General features: G+C 38.4%; 2 protein-coding genes across 5 annotated transcripts in view; one reads left to right on the top strand and one right to left on the bottom strand.

Annotated features, from left to right (window-relative positions):
* Positions 1 to 5,917, bottom strand: part of tdrd12 (tudor domain containing 12) — a 33,415-nt gene extending 27,498 nt beyond the window's left edge. For 2 of the 4 annotated variants that reach the window (XM_030053047.1, XM_030053050.1), the window contains exons 1-4: positions 5,133 to 5,212; positions 2,915 to 2,986; positions 938 to 1,102; positions 222 to 358 (exon numbers count right to left, since the gene is read on the bottom strand). In XM_030053047.1, the coding sequence (XP_029908907.1) occupies positions 222 to 358; positions 938 to 1,102; positions 2,915 to 2,938 (326 nt within the window). In that variant the 5' untranslated portion in view covers positions 2,939 to 2,986; positions 5,133 to 5,212. Of the gene's footprint in view, positions 1 to 221; positions 359 to 937; positions 1,103 to 2,914; positions 2,987 to 5,132; positions 5,213 to 5,626; positions 5,691 to 5,786 lie in introns of those variants that run through there. The other 2 variants (XM_030053048.1, XM_030053049.1) reach the window with 2 other exon arrangements.
* A 1,184-nt stretch (positions 5,918 to 7,101) lies between these two features.
* faap24 (FA core complex associated protein 24) lies at positions 7,102 to 10,603 on the top strand. The gene is made up of 5 exons (XM_030053073.1): positions 7,102 to 7,241; positions 7,344 to 7,485; positions 8,588 to 8,730; positions 8,872 to 9,027; positions 10,090 to 10,603. The coding sequence occupies exons 2-5, from the start codon at positions 7,383 to 7,385 to the stop codon at positions 10,339 to 10,341; spliced, it is 654 nt and encodes a 217-aa protein (XP_029908933.1). The 5' UTR covers positions 7,102 to 7,241; positions 7,344 to 7,382; the 3' UTR covers positions 10,342 to 10,603.
* The last annotated feature ends 1,794 nt before the right edge of the window (positions 10,604 to 12,397 follow it).

The raw sequence follows: 12,397 nt of genomic DNA, 5'->3' as shown, positions 1-12,397 counted from the left end.
ACATTTCTCACGCGCACACACACACACACACACACACACTACTGAACTTCAAATCTAAAGCACCACTCTCTTACAGCTTGTTGTCTTGTTAACAGAAGGAATAATAATTGTCTTTTGACCAAAAACAATTGAGAATGGTTTCAGGAGAAGTTAATCTGAGCCAGATGACGGTTTTTCAGCTTATCATCTGATGACTGAGGGTGTGTCTGCTCGAGTCTCACTGGTCAGACGGGACGATGAGGTGCTCCCCGTGGTCGACCAGCAGGCAGTGAACCTGGCACGCCGCAGAGTCCTGGAGCACCGACTCCACCACGGCCCGGCACCACGACTTACACACAGACCAGTACACCACACACACCTGAGGGCAACACACACACACACACAACAACAACAGCCGTTCTGATGCCTGCTCTAGAGGACAAACAACACAGAAACACTTTCTGCTGCACTTTTACTTTATTCTAACTTAAATAAAAAATATGTCTTGTGAGTCCACTCTTGTCAGTCATGTGACCTAGAAAAATAAATGTCACAAAACAAAATGTCAATGTCAAATTAAATCTCCCCTCCAGGGATCAATAAAGGTACATCTGATCTTATGCTGCTTGTAAAGTGGAAACTGCTGGAGATCCTCACAATAAAATCCAACAGCTGCCATTTTCATGACATGTGGTGAACTGTGATTTTTTAACTCCACATTTTGTGCTTGATTCTTCCCCAATATGAAATAGCAAATGCTTTCGTAATGTAAAACACTCAACAATGATTAATGACATTCATCCTAATGACTAACTTCCCTACAGTTGCATACAAAGCCCATTCAGCTTTCTGTGTTAACTGTTGGTTTATGTTGAACATGAATTGTGAGTCAGTTCAGTTTTTCCAGCCAGAAGAAATGTGACACAAACCGAGCTCTGGAAAAGGTAAACTGTGTCACCTGTCCCTCCTGTAACGGGGACGGCTTCAGCCTCTTCACGTCCAGACTAACGTCGTGGTAGAACAGATTCATCCTGACCTGGAGGTCGTCGTACTGCCCTGCGCTCTGCACGCTGCCGGCCGGCCCACAGATCACCCGAGCCCAGATACAGGACGGGTTCTCCACCTGCGAGAGACAAAGCTTCACACACTCGCCAACAAAACTTTATCACTATTAGGATTTGAGCGACTACAACTGACCCAATTTCCCCTCGGGGATCATTTAAGTATTTCTGATTCTGATTCTCACGCTTAGGATTGTTGTTTTTTCTCATGTATTTTCCCAAGTGACATGAATATCCATAAACGTTTAGAAATTAAAATGTAGTAAGTTAAATTGAGACATGAGCAGAAACCGTCAACCCTTTTGTGTGACAGCAGCCTCATGTAGTAGTGTGAAAAATGGAGAGAGAGAGAGAGAGAGAGAGAGAGAGAGAGAGAGAGAGAGAGAGAGAGAGAGAGAGAGAAACGAGAGATTTGACCAACTGTATCTGACAGTGTGAGAAAACAGGAAGAGCTGAAGGTAAACATGATATTTAAAACAAATAAAACACTGACTATGATACACTTCCATGACAAAAAAAAGATATGGGTTACATTCTCTACTAATTTTGAATTCTGGACAGAGACGTGACTTCTGTTTAAATGTAGAATGACAGCGAGCGACACTGAGACAGAGCTGTTTGTACTTTTACCAACTAAAAGCTAAAAAAAGGAAATATGTATCTCTATTGTTGGAGTTAAATTATGGAACAATGTGATATTAAGAATGTGTAACTCGCTTTTGGTTTTCAAAATAATGGTTCAGAGGGCTATTTTTGAGGGTTACATGTGTGAATGATTTTTTTTTTTTTTTTTTTTTTAACTTATTTTTATATTTCTGGAAGGTAGCTGCTCATCCTGGGGTTAAAACAGGGAAACATTACATCATAACACAAAACATTACATCCTAATGCAAAAAAAAAACAAAAACAAAAAAACGTAAAAACACACAAACATAAAAAATGAATCAACAACAATAAACATTACAATAACAATAATTACAGCAATGACAAAGTACCCACACTCTATCAGGAAATAATCAATACATAATCAGTAAACCATTTGATACAGCTCAAAAATAATACAGTACTACTAAAAACAGCAGATAGTGACTGAGAAAATAAAATGACCAAAAATATATATAATCAGATATTATGCAGCAGAACATGTCCTATTTCTGTAATAGATTATTGGTCTGAATGATGTATTATCATCATATTGTTATCTAGATATTAGTGGGATATTAATATCTCAAAGGGCAACAATATGGACAATATCAAATTGAGGGTTAGTCTGAGACACTGATGGGTCTGTTGTGATCGATAAAATATTTTGTTAAGTCACTGCATTTTCTACAACCAGTTGGTATCATTACACTGCTTTTTTTTTTTTTTTTTTTTTTTTTTTTTTAAAGAATTGTTAATTTTCAAGTAAGTGTGAAGCCAGAGTCATATCAGTTATTGTACTGCTATCCGGATATTTGGCATAAGTATCAGGGTATGAAATTGTGTCTATATTGTGCAGCCCTAATACATTATAAATTATATGCACTATTTATCCTTATTGTACCTTGTATGATGACTGAAATACTACTACTAGTGCTACTATTTCCTGGCGGTAGGACAGGTGAAATGAAATACAATGAAAACATGCAGGTTTGAGAAGCATTATGTGACATTTATGAGGGGGTGTGTGTGTGTGTGTGTGTGTTCACACTTGTCCACTGAAGCAACTTTAACTCTGACTGTTGCTACTACTGCTAATTTGAATAAAATATGTTATAGAGCCTCGGTGGAATAAACAAAATAGCCATGGTAAAAAAAAAAAAAAAAAAAAAAAAACCTTCATTAAGCTACAGCATAAACGTTCACCTCCAGTTAATTAACTCAGGCTTTACCTTCACAACATGTATTTTCAGCATCGCTTTCGGCCCTCTGTGATGAAAATCAAGCCTGGGAAACAACGCCGACTGCGAAAAAACACAGCGAAATTAATTAAAATTACTTCAGTCGCGTTGTTTTTTTTTGTTTGTTTTTTTTAATTTATTTATTATTAAATTGAATACAAACAGACATTTGTATACATTACAATAACAACATACATATAGTTCACAAGGTAAACAGCATCAGTTCCTGTTAGCATATGATAGAAAAAAAAAAAAAAAGAAAAAAAAAAAAAAGAAAAGAAATGGGAAAGAAAAAGAACTATCACAATAAAACAGAGACCGAATCATGGGATAAGACAAATCATGGGATATCCATAATCTTTAAACTGAGGCTTCAGAGAAAAAATCATCGTACACTTTCACTAATTTATTGCTTTTCTTGTTATTAATTATTCTCATAGTTCTGAGTACAGAGTTAAGTTCTAATTGAAAAGGCAAGAATTTGGGGATAGATTTGGAAAACTTCTGTTTGTGAATGAAAAACTTAGCATATAGGGTAACAAAGTTAATTAAATATTCAAAGGTTCTGTTAACTGGGTTACTATAGTAACAAATTATATCTTTTAGTTTTAGAGAAAAGGGTGCTTTGGAAGCTTTAAGGAAGTAAGTCTCTAGATCAAAACAAAATTGTTTAGCATGCATGCAGTCAAAGAATAAATGAGAGCAAGTCTCAGTATCATTTCCACAGAAGGAGCATGAAGAACTAATATCAGCAAATTTGGCTATCAGACAATTTACCGGATAGATATTATGCAGAATATTAAAATGCACAACCTTGGCTTTATTTGTAATACAATATTTGTAAGGTAAAAGCCAAGCTTTATTCCAGTCTATATCCTCAATCTGCGATCTCCAGAAAAATTTTCCTCTAGGAACCGTTTGATACTTTCGTACATAAATCTGGCGAATATGCTTATTATTACACTTTATGTCTGTTAGATCAATTCCATCTAACATAAGCCGAGGCTTTGTTAAAATATATTTATTATACTTTAAATGGTTGCTCACAAGTTGAATTAAACCATTAGGAATAATATGTATTAACAGATTATATTCTTTGGGGGGAATTGGAAAATTATGTACAGACATGAATTGTTCATAAGAAAGCATATTACCAGATTTGTCAAATAAATTAAGCAGATGGTTAATACCTCTTTCATGCCAGGTAGGAAGGAACAGAGATTTGTTTCTGACAAGTATATCAGAATTGTTCCAGAGGAAGGCTTTATGAGGTGAAAAATTATGGACATAGGTCAACTTCCAAGCAAGAAGGGCCTGCTGGTGAAAGTTTGACAGTTTCACTGGTAGTTTGTTGGGCAAAAAATTACACTGAAGAAGAAAGCGAAGACCACCAATTCTGTTGAAGATGTGATTAGGGATGAAATACCAAATAGAATCAGGATTATTTAGACGTTTTTTTAACCAGGTAATCTTAAATGTGTTCACAACGTCAGCAAAATTCAGGACTTCAAGGCCTCCTTCTGCCCTGCAGTTTGCTAGTACCCTTTTGTGAGACCTATTTTTCCAAATAAAATCTAAAAAAATCTTATTAACGTCTGAAACGGTAGATTCCTTCACAAAGAGAGATAACGATGGATAAACAAAACGAGATAAGCCTTCTGCTTTAGATAAGAGAACCCGCCCTATTATAGACAGATCCCTTTGGAGCCATAGGTTAAATATGTTTTTTGTTTTTTTAATTCTGTCTGAAAAATTAAGATGTTGTCTAGTAATGGGATTTTTCGTCATCACAATGCCTAAGTATTTAACAGATGCTTTCACAGGAATATTATCTATCTCCGTGTTCTCACAGTCATGCAAAGATAAAATTTCGCACTTTGCTTTATTCAGTCTTAGACCTGAGGCTTTGGAGAAATCTTCAGTCGCGTTGTGCTGCGGAGTGAAAGCCGCTAACGACGCAGTCAAGTTCAACCCGAGGCCGAGGCCGAGGCACCTGCTGCTCCTGCTGCACGGAGCCTGGCGGCGGCCATAGGGCGGCGGCTAGCTAGCGAGCTAACCCGACTCATCTCTCGGTTAAACTAGCATGAAATATGCGGCTGAGACGCACCACAACCGCGTCTGAGAAGGGAAATTATTTCTCTATAAGATGTTTCGTAGTTTTCTGACCTGTAACAACACATTTTCCTCCAAATAAAAGAGTAAAACTGACCAGGTGTTGGTGTTTTTTGCTCTTCCCGGGCGTCGACAGTCGAGGAGAAGTGGAGTCCGACCGCTAGGGGGCACTGCAGTGTTTTTTTGTTTTTTGTTTTTTGTTTTAATTCATTAAAACTTTATTGATCGTTTTTATGTTTGTTAGAATTTTTTATTGTAACATTATGCAAAATATAGAAAAAATAAAAACACTGCTGCTTTATAAAAACTCCGATGGCAGTTGTTTCTTCTAAATTTGCACATTGACCTACCTCTATGCACATTTTATACACCCATGCACACGGTTTTTTCTGGGGTTTTTTTTTGCACATTGCTTTTTGCACACTGGGTTGTACTTAGGTTATTCTGTTGTACTCAGATCTTATTCTGTTATACTTAGATCTTATTCTTTATTTCTATTTTTTTATTTACTTAATCTGTAATCTGTTGATACTGCTGAAAAAAAATGTGAATTTCCTGCGGGATGAATAAAGTATCTACCTACCTACCTACCTAGCTTTGGCCCGATCTGATCTGCTAGGGAGAGGCTGCCTGAGTGCAGTCAGCAGCGTTTGCACTGGGGTGGGTGTTTTTTCTTGAACCAGAGATATTCACACTCGGATGACGCCGTTTCAAATCAAACAGCATGTTTGTCGTGTTGCTGTGAACGTACCCGATCTCAGCTGAGCAATGTCGGCACTTTGTTTTATCCACTTGCCTTTGTCCGTTGCAAGATTTGACCAGGAAGCCGAAGTTTTCTCAAACAGGAGATTTTAACGACAAGGGACAAGCTCTAGTTTTTTTGTTCTTCCCGGGCGTCGACACTTGAGGAGAAGTGGAGTCCGACCGCCAGGGGGCACTACAGTGTTTTTTTTTTTTTTTTTAATTCATTAAAACTTTATTGATCGCTCGATTAGTTTCACATATGACTGTTTTTCTGAGTATTTTTTTCTGAGATTATGAAGTCACAAATGTGCAGGATAAAAATTCAGTTAAAACAGGTTGATCCAGCTTTGCGAGGTGAAGCGATGTGGCTTCTTGACCCCCTCCCCCAAAAAATTCTTTGATAAAAAAAAATTGTCATATATTTGTGAGTTTTTTTCCTCATAAAGTTACAGAAATTCTGAGTTTTTCAGAATTCTGAAGTTCAGATTTTTTCTCTTATAAATTTGTGAGTTTTTTCTGGCAAATTTACCACTTAAATCTCATAGAATATCTGAGTTTTTCTGGTAAATTTTCGACTTTAATCTCGGAAATTCCGATTTTTTTTTTTTCTCAGTACCCCTGCTCCACTGGCTTTGTAATTTTTTCCCCTTATAATGGCCCTAATCTGCCCTAATAGTTTTACCAAATTAACAAAGGAGCATTTAAATGGGACTATTAACCCAGTGGTTCTCCAATGGAAGTACACATACCCCTTGCGGTTCACCTTTCACACCTTTAACACCACAAACACTGAATAGAAGCATGACCTGGCTTTAAGACTCACCAAGAAAAAAAATGGGAAAAATATTTAACCCCTGAGGCAGAAAACAGCTGCAACACTGAGCCTCATAAACCAGTTTTGTTGGGTACCAGCACAGGAGGAAACGAGGCTGCTGGTAAACTGGAAATAACATCACCAGTTCCACTTGGGAAAGGAGAAGGAAAGTCTGCGATTAAGAGGAAAGGGATGGAGTTATGGCAGGAAAGGTGGGGGGAAGACCTGAAGGGAAGGTGTTATCACAAAATACAAAACTGTGGTGTTGAGGAAGACTGGACTGCAGCACTCACAAAGACGATATAGAAGGGTTTCAGAGTAAATAAAGTCAGAGAAGCGGGACGGGAATGGAGTTTGACAGGGTCACTGGGAACAGAAGGAGAGAGAGTGGGGATCAGAATTTACCAGGAAGGCACTATTTAAGTTCTTAAGAGACACAAGGTTGGTGGGTTAAATTTAAGAAATAGAGTAAAACGACGTGATGTTACACACTCTTGTAGGAGAAGAAAAAGAACAGGAGGAGGAGGAGGAGGAAGAAGCAGTAGCAGTTGTGTTTCCCCTCCCGTCCAGCAGCAGGCGGCACAGAGACACCGGAGCGTCTCTGACACCAAGGCGACGCACAGGAGGAAGAGATTTGAGCGTTTGGAGGCAAGAAAAACACAACAGACATGTTGATAAGTTACACCGACACTCTTTAACCAAGCTGTTAAAGCTATACACTAAACGAGTATTGTTAAAATATACATTTAGCTACGTGAATACTGTTGAAGAGGATCTGCATGAAGGTGAATGGAGAGTAAATCGCCCGTTTTGCTGAGTGCGGCTCCTCCTTACGGACACATCATCGCCAACGAGAGATGGAGAAGCTCTGCGCTCATACAAAGCTTAAAGGGTAATTCAATTGAATTACAAACTTAAAAGCATATATCACGTGTTTCTTGAACTAAAAAAAGCAAAGGCAATGCCATTTATAGTTAGCTTGGGTTGTTTTTTTGCCCCGTTTGAGAGGCGGAAGTGCGTCTCGTAGAAGTCTTAAAAAACCCCGTGTTTCGTTTTATTTTCGCCGATGAGCAATATAACCTTAAAATGCTAGATATTTGAATGGACCTCGTTGTGACTTTCTGTATTGTAGGACGCAATACAGAAAAAAAAGCTTAAAACATGACTGTCAAAGAGGGGGCAATGAGAAATTGTGCAGCCATTTGGCATTCCTATTTAAATGCAGTAATCAAAATTATTAACTGTATGATTTGACAAAAGTTCAGCAGTGCAGTTCTTCTGTGTATATTCATTTCAATTCAATTTTATTTATTTATATAGCCCAGGATCACAAATTACAAATTCGTCCCAAAGGGCTTTACAGAAAGTACAACATCCTCTGTCCTTAGACCCTAGTATATGTGGTGTATATAGGTATACTTCTGCTCAGTTCTATTTCTGTATTCGTTGTTGTGACATTTTTGTAGGATTAAGGCACATATTTTTCCATAAAGAAATACTTATATGTTGTATTTTTAAGTATTATTATTATTATTATTTTTATTTTTAAGGCACATATTTTTTTTGATCTCTTTCTTTCATTTTTTTCCCCCCATTTCTTATAATTCAATTCTTCTATAGAGAATTTGAGCAACTGCAAGTGACCCAGTTTCCTCTCGTGAATCAATAAAGTATTTCTGTTTCTGGTTCTGATTATCAGGGTTTTTCACAATAATACAACAAGGTCCACTTGCTGGCACTGCCTGAGTGATGTCTGTGTAAATGCTGTTTGTTAAAATAGATTCTCAAATTGCATAAAACTCATGTTGGTTATTGTTTATCCTCGGACAAAACAAGTGAATGCAACGCAGTTTCCCCTCTGGAGGAAATAAAGTCACTGATTTACTGCAACCTCCGTCACTCTCTCCTGCCACAGATGAAGAATTTTTTCAGCCTGAAGTTGACTGTTGATTTCCGCTGATATTCATTTAATTTGTCTTTTTTTTCCGTTACAGGTGGAGGTGTGAAAATTGCCTTTGAGAAAGAGCTGGGTGTGGTGGATTTCCACCTGCCTAACAAAAGCTGCATCCTCTACGTGTCTGAATGCGATGTTATAGCAGGAACCAGCTACAAAAGGAAGCTGGTCCGCTACAGGAATGTGAGTATGTGTTGGAAGAATTAATTTATCGTCAGACGTAGGAGTTTTCCTGAAACCCATATTCTGATTTTAAAAAATATATAATAATCCCTTCTTCATCCACATTATGGTGTCTGATCTGATCCATGCTTGGCTCTGCAGGCCAACAGCAGTCTGCAAGAGATGGTGCTGCTGGAGAAGACCCGGCTCAGCGAGCAGTACTTCTCCTCCGTGCAGAAGTTTGTGGTGTTTGACCTCGGCCTGACTCTGCTGCCCATCAGCGGGCAGACGGAGGCGTCGCAGCTCATCGCACAGATTGTAAGTCGAGACGCACTTGCTTTGTTTGATTGATTGAGCGTGGACAAAATTAAATATCACAATATCTTTGGAGTACCTCAGTATCAATGTTGGGAAGATATTAGGATGACTATTGGTGCTTTCATAAGACATTTACACACTGTAGTTTTTCTTTTAGTTGATTTTGGCATTTCATAGTTAGCCTCAGGTGTATATCTGATATGTTATATGATACTTGTGTATATATGTTATGCATTGAACCACGAACCACACACCACATTTGAACAGTCAGATTAATTCAGAAAACTACATTCCCTTTACTGTAATGCTCCCTTTAAATCAAAGAGAAGACAACATGTACGGCATGTCACAGTATTACAGTAGCCAAAATCCCAGAGGATATCTAGTTTAATATAACAATATTGATATAATATCAATGCATTGGCCCTGCCTAATCATTCGTCTCAATTCTGTCATTGTAAAATACAGTAAAAGTCATGTTATAAACCATGGTTTTATACCACATGCTCATATCTTTACATGCATCTTCATTGGTTCATAATTTGTTGTTTTGTCAGCTGGCTGTTGTGGGGTATGAAAGTGTGTATCTGTTGTTAGGCCATGTCAGCAGTAAACCAGGTAAAATTAAAAAATGCAATGTCTTCACACTGATTTCAGGCCGTTCTCCAAAAGCATGTCGACACTGCAGCGCCACTGGCAATCTGCTTGATCACATGACGCTCTGACATCATTGTTTTCAGAAAATGAAGATGCATCACCAACAGTTTCATGTTTTAGCGAGGATTTTCATTCACCAAGACGCCCTCCTCCTCGCCAGTTTAGTGGTGGAGGAGTGTTTTTTTTTCTTTTCCCAGTAATTTTCTAAATGCCACAGATTTCAGATTCCAACACTGAGCAGATGTTCTCAGTGTTTTTATTAGCAGCCAGTGGGATGTTTGCAGCAGAGCAGGACATTGAACCATGGCTGGCTCTCTGTGTGTAAAGTCATAAACTTCCTGCCTGTTGTCTGGTGTCTGCTGCTGATTTCCCAGCATGCTGTGCTGTGTCTCTGTGTCCCTGCAGGTTCAAGGTGAGGGCCGGGAGAACCCGTTCAGGCGGAAGAGCTCGTTGCGGCTGCTGGAGCCCGTGTTGCTGGCCCTGGTGCAGCAGGTGCCCGGGGTGGGCCGGGTCAAAGCCCTCGCCCTGCTGCAGCACTTCCCCAGCCTGCAGCAGCTGAGCAACGCTGCCGCCGCCGAGCTGGAGCCTGTCGTGGGCCACGCCGCCGCCCACGCCATCCACAACTTCCTGCACAAGCCCACTGCTGCTGGGACCTGAGGGGGGATGAGGGCGTCTTTATATTTATCAAGGATGGATTTAATGAACACGCACTTTATTGCACTGGAAGAGTTTGGGACATTTGAACACTGAAGATGAGACTAAATTAAAATTTACTCTTTTTGTTTGTTTGTTTCTCAGTGAATGAGAATTTAGCATCACATATAGAGACCACTTTGGTATATCTGGGTGTGTGGGAGTGAATATTATGAAGTCAACAAATATTTTTCCATGTTTTATAATAAAATAGAGTATTGACTTATGTTGGGACAACATTCATACGTGTAATGACCAACAGTCACACTGTCTGACTGTTTTCAGCGGCTTCTGTCTGCCAGTTCTTGACTCTGTGTTGATGAACTGGACTGGTGTCAGCTCAGTGTTTCACTGGTCATCACTCACATGTGGATTCAGGTCCATTATACTGAATCCAACCATAATTGTCATACTGGATGAGGGGAAAAAACAAGAAAGAAATCCAAAAGTGGCCAACTGATGCATCAAAATGAGTGATAAGTTTCCACTGACTGAAATATTTTCTGTTTAAACACTTTTTATTAGCAGCTGTCTTCATTTGACACTTGCAACGACAGTAAATTAATATTTACCCTTTGCAGCATCACGTTGCTCTTGTTTTAATTTCTTCCTTTTTCATTCGCATGTTTTCTTGTTTGTTAGGTTTTTGTTTGTGTGTGATTTGTGTTACATGCAGCAAACTCACCTGCTCCATCTGAGGCATGTGTGTGTGTGTGCGCGCGCGTGTGTGTGTGTGTGTGTGTTTACCATCCTCATCAAATATAAATGAGCATGTCAATAATTGATTTTGGGGCATTAGGCCTGGCAGGACTAATGTTATGTTAAAGGAGGTTAACAGTTAATGTGAAACGTCCGGAGGAGAGGTGGAGTTTGTGGAGTCTTTTAAAAGGTTCCTATAAAAATACATTCCAATTGTAACAAAGCTATACAGTTACAGGATTAATTTAATTCAGCAGGAGATAAAAATAAAAAATAAAATAAAAGTCACCACAAAGTCTCTTGAGTGTTACAGAGACACTTCAAAAAGTGTGTTTACAAGTCTTTAAATCCAAATGAAGCAGCTGGTAACGTCTCAATTATGGATTAAGGCATGTTCTTTTTGGCGTCACATAATATCAGATACAGCAGCTTTTTTGATATTTAATGAGATATTTAATGGTTGGGTGGTTTCAGATGATTTCAAGCCAGCAAACACCAACATTTTGCTGCTCTGAGCTGTCAGTGTTGTTATTTCCACAAGACTTGAACACAGCATTTTCTCCAGTGATGACAAAACTCACTTTATTATCGTTGTTGTTGTTGTTATAACCTTTATTTAACCAGGCAAGTCATTAGAACAAATTCTTATTTACAATGGCACCTGAAGTCAGTTCACCTTCTTGTTATTGAACAAGAGTTTTCAACATTTTTAGGCTGATATAATACACTAGGCAAAAAAAGTTCTGCACCGCTTTTTCAATCTATAATTTCTCCCCTTTATTTATACCCAATAGTGTTGTATCTTATACCGTTGTAAAGCCTGATTCGTCCTCTTTCCAGTGAGATACAACTTGTAAGGATCCTGCATTTCTGGAATGAGTGACACTGGTAATTGTGTGGGAAGCGACCAATTTTTTTTTGACAAAATCCCTTGCAATATTTTTTCAGTTGATCATTTCTCCCATTTAACAATACCGATTGGTGTTGTCTTTTATACCGTTAGAAAGCCTGATTAGTCCCCTTTTCAATGAAAAATAAGTTGTAAGGATTGTCAATCGATTGGTATGACCAACATGGCTAAACATGTCCCCTGGCCCCCTTTTTGATGGGGGCAAAATCATGGTATCAAACTGATGTGAGGTGTATGATCAGGACTTTGAATGGAAAAATAAAACAGTTTTAAATAATTAAACTAAACTGACATGAGCAGCTAAACTGAACTGGGAACAAATTTAAAGCGAAATAAAAAAATAAAAACTAATCACAAATACAAATACAAATATATAGTAACTGTTTTTCCCCTCTCTGATAAAATACCAGT

Source organism: Myripristis murdjan, chromosome 6 (assembly GCF_902150065.1).
Source record: "Myripristis murdjan chromosome 6, fMyrMur1.1, whole genome shotgun sequence".
Taxonomy (NCBI): domain Eukaryota; kingdom Metazoa; phylum Chordata; class Actinopteri; order Holocentriformes; family Holocentridae; genus Myripristis; species Myripristis murdjan.
This window is presented reverse-complemented; position numbering and strand designations above follow the sequence as displayed.